This window comes from Rhinopithecus bieti, unplaced genomic scaffold (genome assembly GCF_001698545.2).
Source record: "Rhinopithecus bieti isolate Rb0 unplaced genomic scaffold, ASM169854v2 scaffold_22, whole genome shotgun sequence".
NCBI classification, from domain to species: Eukaryota; Metazoa; Chordata; class Mammalia; order Primates; family Cercopithecidae; genus Rhinopithecus; species Rhinopithecus bieti.
The window spans coordinates 369,740-387,449 of NW_016803136.1; the positions used below are offsets into that span (position 1 = coordinate 369,740).

Here is a 17,710-nt window from a genome sequence, read left to right on the forward strand (position 1 = left end):
AAGCCAAAAATAGGAACATGAGGTAGTGCTCGGTAACTGCCAAAGGAGGGACTTGAGGGCCAAGGGCTGACTGATGGGCCACCACGATATGAGAAAACCAGAGTTCACAGCCTCATCAAGGACTCTTGCATTGGCACCAGAGCTCAGAACGAGTCGGAAAAACCGCTCAGTGGGCAAGAATGAAGAGTGAGTCAGAAGTTACTGCTTCAAGCACGAACGAGAACACCCATTCTGGTGAGACCACACCACGGTTTTTAGCATGTGTCAGATACTAATCAAAGACAATACGTAAACAAAGGAACATGGCTGATTCAGTTTTAATTAACAAAAATGAATCTCCCATATTCAAGACTACATGAGAGATAAAAGAGGGGTGAAAGACATGGTCTGTGCACTTATGGAACCGACATTCATTTGGGAAGAAAAGGCATAGGCACATAAAAGCCAAAAATAGGAACATGAGGGAGCGCTAGGTAATTAAAAATGATCCATCTCAGCTGGGCGCAATAGCTAATGCCTGTAATCCCACCACTTTGTGAGGCCTCGGTGGGAAGACTGCTTGACGCAAGGAGTTCAAGACCAGTCTGGGCAACACAGCAAGGCTCTTAGCTTTACAAAACATTTAAAAAGTAGTTGGATGCAGTGGCAAGCGCCTGTGGTCTCAGCTACTTGGGAGGCTGAGGCAGGAGGACAGATGAGCCCAGAGGGTCGAGGCTGCAGGGAGCCATGATGGCACCACTGCACTCCAGCCTGAGTGACAGAGAGAGACTTTCTCTCTAAAAAATATAAACCACAGACAACATCTCCTTTAGACTCATCAAACACATTTACTTCGTCTTTTTTTTTTTTTTTTTGCCATCCTCCAATACTGTGTGATGCTCTGTCTCTAAAAGGACAAGCAACTGACCCGACCCGGGTGCAACACACACGGAGTGCTCTCACGAACTCCGGGGCCGTTCTCCTCTCAGCTGGTCCTTTAAGCCCCGATGAGCCTGGAGAAGCCACAGACAGTCGACGCCACCTGGGGCTGCTCTCGCTAGTTTGTAAGACGCCATTTCCCACGACCTTACCTTGCTCATGGCCGTCAGGGCAGGATCACAGGCGGCATCCAGATCCTGAACCAGCAGCTGAATACTGCTGGAGATGACGCTGCAAATCAAAGAAATCACTGTGGTCACTCCTTCAAACAACGGCCATCTGAATGACTGACACTCAGGCCTCTGTGTCAAACTCAGATTCATCATTTCATCAGCAAAGTCTGAGCTTCAATCAACGACAGCGGAAGAGCAGCTTGGCTCTTTCTTCACGTCCTGGTTTTACCCGGCTATATTCTCACCCAGTCAGGACACAGAACCCCATGGCCCATCTCCCTAATCACCACCCCAGTATCCCTGTTCCCATCTTCCTACAAAAGAACCTGCTTCCCAAAAATGTTTAAGTCAGAACTGAAGAAAATAAAGTTAAGAGAAGTGGAAGAAATAAACTAAGAAGAGAATTTTGATTTTTCCTCAATAAGCGGCTGATGTGAAAGCTGCGGTCTGTCCATGCCTGTCTCATTTAATGGCAGTGGAGCAGAAATGGACCAAAACTAAAGTGCCACAAGGTCCTAACAGGGAAAGAAGGTGGACCTCCCCTGCCACCCCACACTCTTATTCCCTCAGTGGCTAAATTCAAGCCATTTATACTTTACACTTTAAAACACTGAAGGTAGGCCTGGCCTTCTGTGGGTTTAGGTGGGGGCAGATCAGGGATGGCCAAGGGAGAATGTCTTCTCTGTGGTTATTCTTCACAGTGAGACAATAAAGACCCCATAAGCTAAAAGAGCAACTGCATCTGAGGAGGTAAAATGGCAGCCCAGTTCTGAAGCTGCTTCTTAGTGGCCAGTAGGGACTCATTCTAACTCAACAGAAACCTTAGGTTCTGCAGTGACTAAAGCCAACAGCCTGAGGCACGCTGCTGTGTAACAGAGAAAGGACAGGCAGCAAGCATGTGCGAGGTACGTACGTGCTGAATGTGTCCATCTCTCCAGTCAGATTGATTCGTTCGATCAGACTTACATCCACTTTTTCTTTGAGTTTTTCTTCTAGCTGTTGCAAAATAGGGGAAACAGATGCATGGTCAATGATTATCCAAATAAGTAGCATCATAATAATAGTTAACATTTACTGAGTTTGATGATTCAGGCATAATTCCAGACGCTTTTTTTTTTCTTTTGAGACGGAGTCTCACTCTTGTGGAGCAAGACTGGAGTGCAGTGGTGCGACCTTGACTCCCTGCAGCCTCCGCCTCCTGGGTTCAAGCGATTCTCCTGCCTCAGCCTCCCGAGTAGCTGGAAGTACAGGCGTGCGCCACCATGCCCGGCTAATTTTGTATTTTTAGTAGAGACAGGGATTTCTCCATGTTGGTCAGGATGGTCTCAAACTCCCAACCTCAGGTGATCCGCCCGTCTCGGCCTCCCAAAGTGCTGGGATTACAGGTGTGAGCCACCATGCCTGGCCAATCTTATAACCTTATGAGGAAGATTCTACTGTTATCATCCTCATTTTACAGATCAGAAAAAGAGCGTGGGGGCCCACCCAAGATAGAAGTGGTAGGGCCAGGAATCAAACTCCCTCCAGAGCCTGTGCCCTTTAGCACTGTGCTGTGCTTCTTTCTTATGACACATCGACAATTCCCATCAATTCATTCTGAAAAGAACCTGATTTTAAGATACTCCCTACCCCATGAACTTGCCCACCCAGACTGGAAATCTTTGGTGGTGAGTAGCAGTAAAACCAGCTAAAATAGGCAGTGAATGCTACAATGGGCCAATCGCCTCATTAAGGCATTGGGGATACAGCGGTAAACAAAAGAAATGCGGTCCCTGCTGTCATCAGCCAACAGCCAGGAACAGAAACAATCAACATGTTCCTGGAGCTCAAAGAAAAATAACGGGACCAGGACTCGTAAATACTTGGAAATATCCCTGGGAGTTGATTAATCTAGCACTGTGAACCTATTACGCAAACTCTAAGAATAGCTAATGTTTTAGCCTTCTTTTTTTTTTGAGACGGAGTTTCACTCTTGTTGCCCAGGCTGGAGTACAATGGCGCGATCTCAGGTCACTGCAACCTCCGCCTCCAGCGTTCAAGCGATTCTCCTGCCTCAGCCTCCTGAGTAGCTGTGACTACAGGTGTGTGTCACCACGCCCAGCTAATTTTGTATTTTTAGTAGAGATGGGGTTTCACCATATCAGCCAGGCTGGTCTTGAACTCCTGACCTCAGGTGATCCACACATCTCCGAGTCCCAAGGTGCTGAGTAGCTGGGACTACAGCTGGGATTACAGGCGTGAGCCACCGCACCCAGCCAGAATAACCAATGTTTTGTCTTAAATTTGAAAATGCTATTGGGGTGCATAAATTAGTATAACCTTTTTGGAAGGCAATTTATTCAAAAAGCAAAAATTTAAATACACATATTGCCTAAACCAGCAATTTCACAGCTAGAAATGTATTTCAATGAAATAAGGAGAATAATGGATAAAGATACACAAGTATTTTTTGCAGCATTCATTAATTCAAGCAATATTTACTGAAAGCCTTCTTTGTTCAGGCTGTGTAACAGAATAAGAGAGTTATTCAGTGAACAAAACAGATCAATACTGTCCTCATAAAGCTGGAAACAATCTACATGTGCATTTACAAGGGATAAAACAAATTATGGCACAGGCTTATCATGCTTAAACTCTTCAGCAGGCTCTTCCTATGACACTGAAAATAAAATCCAAATTCCTAACCATGAACTGGGTCCTGCCCAGCTTTCTGGCCCTGTCTTGCTACTTTCCACCTTGCCTGCTAGGCTTCAGTTACACTGGCCTTTTAAATTTCTGGGAGACACCAGGGTCCTTCGCCCTCAGGACCTTCATATTTCACACTTCCTTCTTCCTCTCCCTGAAACGTGCCCTGCTCAGCCCTGCTGACCCACTCCCTTGCTTTGCTGCACCCCCACCTTCTAAGCTCTCCACGCTCCTCACTTTTTGGCCACATGTTGGCCATGCTGGTCTTGAACTTCTGACCTCATGATCCACCTGCCTCTGGCCTCCCAAAGTGCTGGGATTACAGGCATGAGCCACCGCACCCGGCCCTAAGTTTTGTATTTTTAGTAGAGACGGGGTTTCACTATGTTGGCCAGCCTGGTCTCGAACTCCTGACCTCAGGTGATCTGCTCACCTCAGCCTCCCAGAGTGCTGGGATTACAGGCGTGAGCCCCCGCGCCCAGCCAGAGTATCATTCTTTCTACCTCCTAATGGAGTAAAGAATCTGGGCTTTGAGCATCAGTGGCTGCTGACATCACACAAAGAGCACCCAAGCACTGTGTATCTTGACGGCAGACACACAAAACATCACTATGACGTAGTTTTCTGTAAAAAAGAACCTGAATCAGTTCAGGCTTCTACATCTAACTACCAATTTATGGGAAAGACAAGAGACAAAGTAAAATGGTCATTAATACTTGTGGGTGCAATCAGCCAAATCCAAGCCTTGGAAAAATCTACAGGGCAAACAACCCAGTTTCTCAAAGAGGAGATTGCAGGAGGCAAAGAGAAAGGGAAGAAGAAACCAGAGACTCAATAATCTGAGCAGGCCGGGCCCAGTGGTACAGCCGGTAATCCCAACACTGTGGGGGCTGAGGCAGGAGGATCACTTGAGCCCAGGAGTTCAAGATCAGCCTGAGCAACATAGTGAGATCCTATCTCCACAAAAATAAAAACTATTGGCCGGCATGATGGCAGGTGCCTGAAGTCCCCATGTAGCCCCAGCCACTTGGGAGGCTGAGGGGAGAATCGCTTTCATTCCAGGCTGCTGTGAGCTGTGATCACACCACCGCACTCCAGCCTGGGCAACAGATTGAGGCCCCATATTAAACAAAAAGAACCTGAGCAACAAGGAATTGGAAAATAAAATTTAAAAGCAATGCCAAAATATATCATTATTGATTCATTAATTGTAACAAATTTTTCATATTAATGTTAATAATATGGGAAACTGGGTAAGTGGTATATGGGAACCATGCAAATGATCTCTGCAATTTTCTATAAATCTAAAATATCCTGAAAAGTGTAGTTAAAAAAAAAAAAAACTATTTACAATAGCAATTTATAACATCGTTCTATGGTTTGTGTTCTCCAACGTTTATGTGTTAGAAACTTAACCCCCAATGCCACAATGTTGAGAGGTATTAGGTCATGAGGGCTCCGGTCTCATCATGGATTAATGCCATTATCTCAGGAGTGGGTTATTTCTTCCTCCAAGAGATCTTCATTAAGCACTTATTACGTACCAGGCATCGTATTTGGTGCTAATGAACAGAGATGAACAGAGTAGACTCTTTCTGGCACGGAACTTAAAACTAATGGGGGAGCCAGATAATAAGGAAGTAAGCCAGCCGAGATGTAACTTCAGTTTTGTGGTGTTAGGAAAGAAACAAATTTGGCAATGCTGGAATAAGGGAGTTGCCTACTGAAGAGGGGTGGTCAAGGAGGGGCTCTCTGCTGAAGGGGGGTGGCCAAGGAAGGGCTCTCTGAGGAGGCGATACTGAAGTGGGGACTTGAGGTTGGGGAAGGAGACTGCCAAGTGAGGCGCCACCACACCCGGCTAATCGTTGTATTCTTTACTTAGTAGAGACGGGGTTTTGCCATGTTGGCCAGGCTGTTCCTAAACTCCTGACCTCAAGTGATCCACCCTCCTCGGCCTCCCAAAGTGCTGGGATTATAGGTGTGAGCCACTGCGCCCCCCTCTTCTGGAGGCTGAGAAGAAACTGCTCCCATCCCTCTTCTAGCTTCGGGGGTTTGATGACAATCCTTGATGCTCCTTGGCTTGTAGAGTCTGACTCCAGCCTCTGCCTCCTTCCCACGGCCTTCTTCCCTGTATCCCTGTGTGTTCAATCTCCATCTCTCCTTTCTAAGGACAACAGTCATTAGGTAAGGGCCCCCCCAACCCTAAATCCAGGACCAGCTCATCTTGAGATACCTAATTACATTTACCACAATAAGGTCACATTTCCTGGTCCCAAGGCCTAGGACTTGGACATGTTCTGGGGTTGGGGGGACACTTCAACCCACTATATCTCCCTGGGTTCTCTTGAGATGACACAAATAGTCTTTGATTTTTTCTTGCTTTTTGTATAACATGATGTTCTAGGTTCATCTTGTACATTTCGTGCCCTTGACCTGGAATTTTTCTCCAGGAATCCCTGGTTTCTTTTAGTGAAAAACTGTATTTAGAGATCACAATAAAGGTGCTACGAATGTATTACTTTTATAATCAATAAAAACAATTTTCACTAAATAAAAAATAATTGGCTACTTGTATCATCAGTCATCAAAATGGTCTTCAACTTATTTCTAGAACTTCTAAGAGTCTGTTCTAGAAAACTAATGCAAAATATTTAAGATGCTATATTCAGAAAAACATTCTTTGTAAGGATTATCGCATTTTTTGTTTTTGTTTTTGTTTTTTGACAGGGTCTCACTCTGTCACCCAGGCTGGAGTGCAGGGGTGTGATCATGGCTCACTGCAGCTTTGACCTCCCAGGCTCAAGCAATCCTCCCGCCTCAGCTTCCCAAGTAGCTGAGACCACAGGCATGTGCCACCACACTCAACTAATTTTTAAATTTTTTGTGAAGACCAGGTCTCACTGTGTTGCCCAGGCTGGTCCTGGACTCTTGGCCTCAAGCGATCCTTCCGCCTTGGCCTCCCAAAACGCTAGGATTACAGGCGTGAGCCACTATACCCTGCCAGGATTATCTATAAAAGCAAAATTTTGGCCAGGCATGGTGGGTGGCTCACACCTGTAATCGCAGCACTTTGGAAGGCCAAGGCGGGTGGATCACGAGGTCAGAAGATGGAGACCATCCTGGCTAACATGATGAAACCCCATCTCTACTAAAAATACAAAAAATTAGCTGGGCGTGGTAGCGCGCGCCTGTAGTCCCAGCTACTCGCGGTGGCTCACGCCTGTAATCCCAGCACTTTGGGAGGCCGAGGTGGGTGGATCACAAGGTCAGGAGATCGAGACCAACCTGGCTAACATTGTGAAACCCCGACTCTACTAAAAATACAAAAAAACTAGCCGGACGTGGTGATGGGCACCTGTAGTCCCAGCTACTCATGAGAATGGCGTGAACCCAGGAGGCGGAGCTTGCAGTGAGCCAAGATCGCGCCACCACACTCCAGCCTGGGCAACAGAGAAAGACTCCATCTCAAAAAAGAAAAAAAAAAAAAGGCAAATTCGCAGCAGCATAAACAATGATCACGAATACTGCTAAATAATTTATGGTATAAGGCCAGGCGCAGTGGCTAACGCCTGTAATCCCAGAACTTTGGGAGGCCAAGGCGGGTGGATCACAAGGTCAGGAGTTCGAGACCAGCCTGGCCAAGATGGTAAAACCCACCTCTACTTAAAAAAAAAAAAACAAAACACAAAAATTAGCCAGGGGTGGCGGCGGGCGCCTGTAATCCCAGCTACTCAGGAGGCTGAGGCAGAAGAATTGCTTGAACCTGGGAGGCGGAGGTTGCGGTGAGCCAAGATCGCAGCCACTGCACTCCAGCCTGGGCAACAGAGCAAGACTCCGTCTCAAAAAATAAATAAATAAATAAATAATTGATGGTATAGTCCCTTAAAGAGAAATATTATGTGGCCATAAACAATGATAGTAATAATGACACTGTAATGATAGTTATAATGATTATTACTATCACTATAATGACAGGAAAAATGCTAATGCTACATATGACACTAACAATAAAAGGATGTAACAGTGAATTAAGATTAAAACATACAAAACTATGTCTGTAAATAACAACTGAAAAAATACCCCAAATTGCTAATATGATTATTTGAGGATGATGGGATTAAGAGGGATCATTTTTGTTTTTTTATACTATAGTTATTTTACCTTTCAAATAGCATATTTACACGTATGTATTTCTTTCTGCACACACAAAATAGTTCAACAGTGCTTCTTCCCAAAAGAACTCTGGAACCCCTGCCTTGGAGGTCCTTACAGATAGTGCCATCTCACCCTGGGAGTGGCCTGGGGCTAAACGGACTGCTCTGTGGCTCCAAGGCCAAACCCTGGCAGGTCATGACCTTCGCAACTCAAAACGCCCAGGTCCCCAGGCAGAGTGTGCTGCTGCCTGTGCCTCTGGCTGGCTTACGTGCCACTGAGGGGCCTTTGTGGACACACTTCCTGTTTGACCTGCTGTATTGCTGCCCTGGCTCACAGGAGCTCCAAGCTCTGCTGTCTGAAAAATCACTTATGACTGTCTTCCTGTGGTCTAGGCATCTGTAAATTATAAATACAAAGTGGGTAGAAGAGCAGAACCTTTCCAAATTATGTTCTTTCTCTTGGCCTCAGGGAATCCCAGCCCCAGTGTGAAAAGGAATTTCTAACCCCATGTTTACGGCTGAGTCAGAGGTTATTCTGGGTCTTCCTTCTGCCCCATCAGCTGCTGAACTACGGCCATTTGGGGGCCTCCAGCAGAGACATCACCCTTTCCTGCCCCCCAGTTCCTGAACGTCACCATCCCAAACAATGGCTATTTGTTTAGGCAGATTGAAAATGCCATGTAAATTTCAGAAGACATAAAAGCCCAGAGCATTCTGCCTAACTTTGTAACTCTTCTGAGCGTGGAGTAACTGGCTGTGACTCGCCATCACCAAAGGCTGGGTCCTAGTACAGACAAGTCTGTTCCTGCTTTTCTCATAGGGCAGGAGTGCTACTGACCTACTTTTACCCGGTCATGACCTTTGAGGAGCTTACACAACGCCAGGGAGGTGACCAGTCCTACTTTCTTGCCCAGTCTCCTTTTAACAAGGCCTTCCTGTAAGACAGCTGCCTGGGCAGCCTTATGGCTGGACAGTGAGCTTTCCTCTGTGGCAGGCCAACTGCTCTGACTCAGGGTTGTCTGTGGCCGTGTTAGGACGTATATTCTTACTCGCTGAGCGACGCAGCCCAGAGAGTTCAGGAAAAGGAGGTGGTGAGTGGGCAGCCAGGACAGCTCACCTGCTGGGTGGTGGCCAGGCAGTACTCTGCTGTGCTCAGGATGCTGCAGATGAGGCAGAGCTCCTCCAGAGTGAACTTGGCTACTTCTGAGCCCTCCTTTTCCTTAAGGAGGCTGCTGATGGTCAGCCCTCCACTGCTGGTTGTGGTTCTGAGGAAAAGGAACAGGAACGAGTCAGCCTGGAATTTCTAATTTGCTTCCTGAACTGGAAACTGCATATTTTAAGAAAAGAAAGGGGGGAAGTAAATCAGTGGCCCAAATCAGTCCACATACAATGAGTCCTTTTCCTACTGACCTGACCTTGACTATCGTCTGTTTAGATTCTCTCACCATCAGAAATAGAAAGAGATGATTCCTATTTTAGTTAACCTGAATCGTCAGCCAGTCATTAGCCACATTAACTAGGACGGTCTAATATCCAAAGGGAAGGCTGTTGAGCTGCCCTCTCTTTAGCTTGGAACCTCCTGATATGCAGAACTCATTGGGGACCATCTGGAGCACGAAAGGTGGTTACCTGCCCTGTTTCTTTCACTTAAGAAAAGTCTGCACTGGGACTTCTGTGTGCTTGTGGAGGAGGACATACGCGAATGTGAAGACACGCTTCCTGCCCAAGGCCCTAAGTGTCCCAAGAGGCCAAAACCCATCTCACATCCTCCTGCGACTACAGGTTTTGGGGTAGCTCCAGCTCCTGAGTGAGTTCTACGGTAGTAACCGCTCCCCACTTGTATCTGGAGGCTTCGGAATCCTCTGTTGGCTCCTTTCACCTTGCCCCCACTTCTGTGAACTGTCTCTTTACTGACAAAACCCCAGCTGAATGTGCCATTTTTTTCCTGTTGAGACGCTGACTAATACACGTGGGAAAATGCTCCCGGGATGAAGTTAAACGGTGGCTGCAGGGAATAAAAGCTATCAGCAGTACAGCCCCAATTCTGCAACACAAACAAAAGCACGCAGATCACACACATTATGTATCTATCAAGAACGGAAAATATATACCAAAAGTTAAGTTTTCTTTGGGTAGTGAAATTATACATACTTTTTTTTTTAAGGCGGAGTCTCCCCGCAATGCCCAGACTGGAGTGCAGTGGCGTAATCTCGGCTCACTGCAACCTCCGCCTCCTGGGTTCAAGTGATTCTCCTGCCTCAGCCTCCCGAGTAGCTGGGATTACAGGCACATGCCACCATGCCTGGATAATTTTTGTATTTTAGTAGAGATGGGGTTTCACCATATTGGCCAGGCTGGTCTCAAACTCCTGACCTCAAGTGATCCGCCCGCCTCAGCCTCCCAAGGTGCTGGGATTACAGGCGTAAGCCACTGCATCTGGCCAATTTTTGTTTTTTTCTTTATGTGTTCCTATGTTTTCTAAGCTATGATGAACCTGTGCTATACTGATAATCAGAACAAAAGTTATTAAAATTTTAAGATCGGGCGCGGTGGCTCATGCCTGTAATCCCAGCACTTTGGGAGGCGGAGGCAAGCAGATCACCTGAGGTCAGGAGTTCGAGACCAGCCTGACCAACATGGAGAAACCTCGTCTCTACTAAAAATACAAAATTAGCCCGGTGTGGTGGCGGGTGCCTGTAATCCCAGCTACTCGGGAGGCTGAGGCAGGAGAATTGCTTGAACCCGGGAGGCAGAGGTTGCAGTGAGCCAAAATCACACCATTGCACTCCAGCCTGGGCAACAAGAGTGTAACTCCGTCTCAAAAAAAAATAAAATAAAATAAAAAATTTCAGTAATTTTTATCATAGTCAAAGAAGTTCTCATTAGTGAAATACCCATCACTTCTATCTCCTGTGAGCACAGGATTTTATTCTCTTTCTTCCAAATAACGTGAAACTCCCATATGTGATACATTTTAGTGATAATGACAGAAACAAATTCCGGAATTCTTTTAGCCATGGGGGTGATTTGAAAATACTAAATTCACAAGCATTACTTTAGGTCATATTCTATTACAATCAAACCTATCATATAATCAAAACATCTCTAAAATCCTAGTTGAATGATCCACCTATTTGAATAGTAAGCAATATAACAATCTTCTAATACCTCAGGATAATACAATAGTCACCATAATTGGGGGTTACGCAGTAGCTGCCCCCAGTCCTACCGCATCTTCAAACATTAGGCTCTGTCCAGCTCTAATGCATCAGGATAATACAATAGTCACCATAATTAGGAGCTACGCAGTAGCTGCCCCCCAATCCTACCGCATCTGAAACATTAGGCTCTGTCCGGCATGGCGGGAAGTGCGCACCACAAGAGGGACTTGGAACCTACTCAGAATGAGGAAAAAGCAGATTCATTCCTCCCACCCATCACTCCAGGGCATAATCTCACTGAATGAGGCTTGGGTGAAACTGCTTAAGCTATTTATCAGTAATTTCCACCACAACCTCACTTTTTGTGTGTGTGCCAAGTATCTATAGTTGAATCCATGGATATTAAATAGGTATACAATGGGATAGGTTCCCTTGAGTCCACTGTGGTAAGATTTGCCACGTGGGCAGCCAGTGTGGACATTTCCTTTGATGGTCCTGATCAGCTGTGGAATGTAAGAGAGGAAATAGCTTCAGGCCCTCAGGAACTCAGGAAGCCTGCTTTCTTCCTTGATACTCTTGGTGGTTCAGTAAACAACTTCAGAGTGGATTTCCTTAAGATTCCCATATTTAGGTCTATTTGCCACCACTCAGACTATGAAGAACAGGACTCACTTGGGCAGGTTGCCAGAGAGGATTTTCCAGGCGTATTCTCGGAGGTACTTCTGGAAAATGGTGGTCAGGGCGATCATGGGCTCCCCCGTACTGAGCTGAGAGCACTGCACCATGCACTTCTTGTAGTAGACGAAGAGGTCGGCGCAGCTGGGGAGCACGGCACCCCCTTCATCAGTGTTGGGCTTAGGTGGCCCCTGGGCTTTGAAATCAGCCACAAACCGATCTATCAGCTCTCCAAGGTTCCTAGGAGGAAAAAAAACCCCAAAAATGTTATTTTACTTCAAGGAAAGTAAAGCAAATGTGCTTGTTTGCAAAGTACATAAACTACTGCCACAAGTAATCATTCCTACTGCATTTAAAACTTAAAATCGGATCAATTTCAATCAATATCACCATTCGCTACCACCACCACTCCTATAACAACAGCAGTAATAAAATTTGACGTATGAGATTCTAATCTCTAAATCGATTGATATTTGCGCTTTATACTTTTCAAGGCATTTCATTATCACACTGGACTCCAAACCCCTGTAAGCAAGATAGGGTATTATTGGTCCCACTAAAAGATGAGAAAATTAAGTCCTAGAAAGTTTATCACACAAGTTCATGGCACAGCTGAGCCTAGACTCCAACACTAAAGTAAGAAACTGATCCTTCTATCATATTAGTACCGTTTACCCCTCCACCAAGGAAAACCCTAAATAATGATAGTGATCATTTTCTGAACACTTAGGATGCACCAGGTATTACGTCCATGCTTTACACGCATCATCTCATTGAACTTCATTTCCTTTTTTTTTTTTTTGAGATAGAGTCTTGCTCTGTTGACCCAGGCTGGAGTGCAGTGGCACGATCTTGGACCACTGCAACCTCTGCCTTCAGGGTTCAAGTAATTCTCCTGCCTCAGCCTCCCATGTAGCTAGGACTACAGGTGCACGCCACTATGCCCAGCTAACTTTTATTTTCAGTAGAGACAGGGTTTCACCATGTTGCCCAGGCTGGTCTCGAACTCCTGACCTCAGGTGATCCACTCACCTTGGCCTCCCAAAGTGCTGGGATTACAGGCGTGAGCCACTGCGCCCAGTTCATTTACTTTTTACAATAAACTTACATAGTACGTATTATCACTATCCTCATTTTCAAAGAGTTAAGTACAGAAAAGCTGAGTACTTTGGAGTAATACAACAAGAAAACAGGAGAGCCAGGATTAAAAACTAAGCAGCCTGGCTCTAAGCTTCAAGCCTGAAAGCACGCTACTTCCTAAAAACAAAAAGGTTATGATGTCAGCAAATATTGAGACATCGCGAACCTAAATGTGTCCAAGAGATAGATGCCTAAACAAAGAGAAACTGGGAAATGTAATGGTTTCTTTCTCCTTCAAATGTAGTTTTTTCTTAGAATTTCCAGAATCAAAGGTGTAAAAAAATCTTAGGAAAAGAGAGGGTATGGGCAGAGCATGGTGGCTCATGCCTGTAACACCAGCACTTTGGGAGACTGAGGCGGGTGGATCACTTGAGGCCAGGAGTTCGACACCAGCTTGGCCAACATGGCAAAACGCTGTCTCTACTAAAAATACAAAAATTAGCCAGGTGTGGGCCGGGCATGGTGGCTCATGCCTGTAATATCAGCACTTTGGGAGGCCTAGGTGGACGGATCACGAGGTCAGGAAATCAAGAACATCCTGGCTAACGCGGTAAAACCCTGTCACTACTAAAAAAAAAAAAAAAAAAAAAAAATTAGCCAGGCGTGGTTGTGGGCGCCTATAGTCTCACCTACTTGGGAGGCAGAGGCAGAAGAATGGTGTGAACCCAGGAGGCGGCGCTTGCAGAGAGCCAAGATTGCACCACTGCCCTCCAGCCTGGCTGACAGAACAAAACTCCGTCCCAAAAAATAAAAAAAATAAATAAAAAATTAGCCGGGTGTGATGGCGCATGCCTGTAATCCCAGCTACTTGGAAGGCTGAGGCAGAGAATCACTTGAACTTGGGAGGCAGAGGTTGCAGTGAGCCGAGATCACACCACTGCATTCCAGCCTGGGCGACAGAGCAGACTTGATGTCTGAAAAAAAAATCAAAAACAGGGTATGAGCAGCTCCAGACTTGCCTCAGGCCACAGTGGGGATGACAGTTGCAATTTTTGTCCCATTTCCCATTCAAACATCCCTGTAATTGTTCCACTGAACTGCGTCATCACCTGTGAGGATCCAGCAGCACTGCAGTAACTGCTTCTGCACAGCTGTGCTGGGTGAAGAATGGGAAGGGTTCCTACCACTCCCGACATGTTGCATCTTTTTAGGTTGCTGTTTAAGGCTATAGGAATCCAGCTGTGTTTTAAAAATGTATTTATATAATGGTAAGGAAGAAAAAGACAAGAACCACACATACCATCAGTTAGCAGGAATGGGAGAAAACTGACGTTTTACTCAAGGGCTTTTGTTATTGAAAGTCTATTACAGGCCAGGTGCCGGGGTTCACACCTGTAATCCCAGCACGTTGGGAAGCCGGGGTGGGCGAATCACCTGAGGTCAGGAGTTCGAGACCAGCCTGACCAACATGGAGAAACCCTGTCTTCACTAAAAATAAAAAAATTAGCCGGGCGTGGTGGCGGGCACCTATAATCCCAGCTACTTGGGAGGCTGAGGAAGGAGAATCACTTGAACCGGGGAGGCGGAGGTTGTGGTGAGCCGAGATTGCGCCATTGCACTCCAGCCTGGGCAACAAGAGCAAAACTCCGTCTCAAAAAAAAAGAAAAAGTAAAAGAAAGAAAGTCTATTTTACACAACCACTCTGCCCTCAAAGAACTTCTGGCCTAGGCTAGGTCTCTGTCTGTGGTGATAGTGAGAAAGCAGGGAAGGATCTCATTAGTTGACCTTGTAAAGCTTCATGGCCACCACCCTCGTTCCTCATAACCTCTCTTGCCTCACTTTTCCATTGAATCTCCTACCTCTCCTCCACAGCTGACCCAACACTCCAGCCAGAGGTTCCTCATCATGGCTCCCCTGCTCACACACTTCCGGTCACAGGGCCTGTGCCTATGTGATGTCCTGGCCAACACGCTCTCCCGCCACCTGTCCACTCCCCTTTCAAGTTCATCCAGGTCTCATCCGCACCAGCTGCAACTTCTATCATCTGTCACACTTTACTAGACAGTGTGAGGATGCCATATATTCAGGAAATAACCTATTTTCTCCCATCCTGGGCCACGGCAGGCAACGCTAATCAACAAGGAGCCCCTTTTTTCACTGATCTCTCCTGTGATTCCAGATCCCTTCTTGAGACAGCACTCCAGCCAGTCACCTCTATAAACTGAAGCTGGTACACAAGGCGAAGGAGATGGACTCATCCGTTTCGTGCATGTTAACACAAGTTCCCTGAGAGGATGGATGACGTTTATGCTGGTTCTGCTGCCCCCAGCCCAGACGTCATGCTAATAAGTGGAGCAAAGCTTCATGCTAGTGCTCAATACATACTTAGCTGATCAGCCTCCACACTCTGTTCCTAGGGGACGGGAATGGAGGGTGGGAAGGTGGAAATGGGATGGAGGCCAGTGCAGTGGAGATCATGGAACAGAAGGCAAAAGATTCCCCTGGGGTCTTCTTATGAGATTCTAACCTCTAAATCAATAGTGCAACCAAATCAAGGACCAGATCTCTGACACGCGTGGTTTTTTGTTTTGTTTTGTTTTGTTTTTTTTGGAGATGGAGCCTTACTCTGTTGTCCAGGCTGGAGTGCAGTGGCATGATCTCAGCTCACTACAACCTCCGCCTCCCAGGTTCAAGTGATTCTACTGCCTCAGCTTCCTGAGTAGCTGGGACTACAGGCACACACCACCACAACCAGCTAATTTTTGTATTTTTTTAAGTAGAGACAGGGTTTCACCATCTTGGCCAGGCTGGTCTTGAACTTCTGACCTCGTGATCTGCCCATCTCAGCCTCCCAAAATGCTGGGATTACAGGCGTGAGCCACTGCACCCGGCTGACTCTGATGTGCTTCTACTTTCATCACTCACCTATTCCCCTAGAAGATGGATATTTACTTACTTGCTTCCTATTTCAGAGCCAACCCAATGAGTAAGATTATAAATTAATTATGATCATACAGCATAAAGAAAATTTTCATTTCAAAAAACTCTACAGATCTATACTTTGTAGAATGTCTACAGGATGTCTACTCAGTTACTTTTGACATTGTTCTTTGGAGTGAATGAGAAATAAACCAGTTGGGGAAACCTTCCCCTCCCTTCCATCTTTCACTCTGCATCAGCATGCTTTGATGCCACATGAGACATTAGAAAATCAGTAGCTGGTATTTCACAGATCAGAATAATATAAGTTACCCCAATGGGAATGCGTAAGGCTCATTAGCTTTGAATACATGATCCAATCTGATCACATTTCTTTTTTTGTTTGTTTGTTTTGAGACAGAGTATTGCTTTGTCACCCAGGACAAAGTGCAGTGGCATGATCATGGCTCACTGCAGGCTCAACCCCCCAGGCTCAAGCAATTCTCTTGCCTCAGCCTCCCAAGCAGCTGGGACTACAGGCGTGCATCACCATGCACGGCTAGGAGGAGGCCAGGAGTTTGAGAATAGTATAGGCAGCAAAGTTAGATCTCTATCTCTAAAAAAAATAAACAAATTAGCTAGGCATGGTGGTGTGTGCTTGTAGTCCCAGCTACTTGGGAGGCTGAGGGAGGAGGATCACTGGAGCCCAGGAGTTTGAGGTTACAGTGAGATATAATGCCACCACTGCACTCCAACCTGGACAACAGAGCAAGACACTGTTGGAAGGAACTCCAGCCTGGACAACAAAGCAAGACACTGTTGGAGGGGAGGGGAGGGCAGGGTAGGGAAGGGTAGGGGAGGGGAGGGGAGAAGGAAGGAAATACCTCTCTCTCCAAATACTGCTGGGAGTTCCACTGATAAATTACGTGCCCTAGGAATGAAGACTGTTGCAGAATGGTATCAACAGAGGGAAAAACTAAAGTGAGGAGAAAAAATACGTCATTGCAGACTGGGTTTATCCATGGATGGCAAAGGCCGTTTTTCTGGTGGGCCTGTAGTCAGCATTCACAGAAACAATATTCTAATTGGAATGTTAAGCAGTGAGGCACAGGGAAAGAAAGACAGTAGCCAGAAAATGGCAAGGCAGGTGAGCAAGGTCAAGGCAGCTGAAGATCCCCAGAAAGTTAGACAACTTTTTTTTGTTTGTTTTTTTGAGACAGGGTCACCCAGGCTGCAGTGCAGTGGCATGACCGCAGCTTACTGCAACTTCTGCCTCCCAGGCTCCAGCGATCCTCCCGCCCCAGCCACCTGAGTAGTTGGGACTACAGGTGCGCACCACCACACCTGGCTAATTTTTGTGGGTTTTTTTTTTTTTCTTTTGTAGAGACAGGGTTTTGTCGTGTCACCCAGGCTGGTCTCCAACTCCTGAGCTCAAGTCATCCACCTGCCTCAGCCTCCCAGAGTGCTGGGATTACAGGAAAGAGCAACCACACTCAGTCCTAGAACTTCTTAATTCAAGGGTACTCACACTAATTTGCACCCCTTCCTCTTCCCTTTTTCTGGGGCTGAGGATGTTGCTCTGGTGTGGCCAGTGGGGCTGGGGAGCCAAGGTGTGGCTTGAGCACAGCCGGCAGATGGGTTACATACAGGCAAATTGAGCAAATAAGTAAACACACTGAGCATGCTAGGACCCAGATTTCTCCACTGTCGTAGAAGGCAGTTGCCAATGTTGAAAGGGAGAGGCAAAAATAAACCCTGTGGGTTGAGATTAGAATTGGAGGCATCAGCATAAAATGCAGTTTCTAATATAGAAGCAGGTGCACACACAGCCATAGATGCATATATGTAGAAGCAGGTGCACACAGAGCCATAGATGCATATATGTAGAAGCAGGTGCACACAGAGCCATAGATGCATATATGTAGAAGCAGGTGCACACAGAGCC

The 17,710-nt window shown here is 46.3% G+C and overlaps 1 protein-coding gene across 1 annotated transcript in view; it reads right to left on the reverse strand.

Moving 5' to 3' along the window:
* The window catches only part of VPS53 (VPS53 subunit of GARP complex), a 219,125-nt gene that overhangs the window by 35,799 nt on the left and 165,616 nt on the right, over positions 1-17,710 (reverse strand). Inside the window, exons 16-19 of the mRNA XM_017864189.1 lie at positions 11,764-12,006; positions 9,048-9,195; positions 2,005-2,087; positions 1,071-1,149 (exon numbers count right to left, since the gene is read on the reverse strand). Coding sequence (XP_017719678.1) covers positions 1,071-1,149; positions 2,005-2,087; positions 9,048-9,195; positions 11,764-12,006 — 553 coding nt within the window. The remainder of the gene's footprint in view (positions 1-1,070; positions 1,150-2,004; positions 2,088-9,047; positions 9,196-11,763; positions 12,007-17,710) is intronic.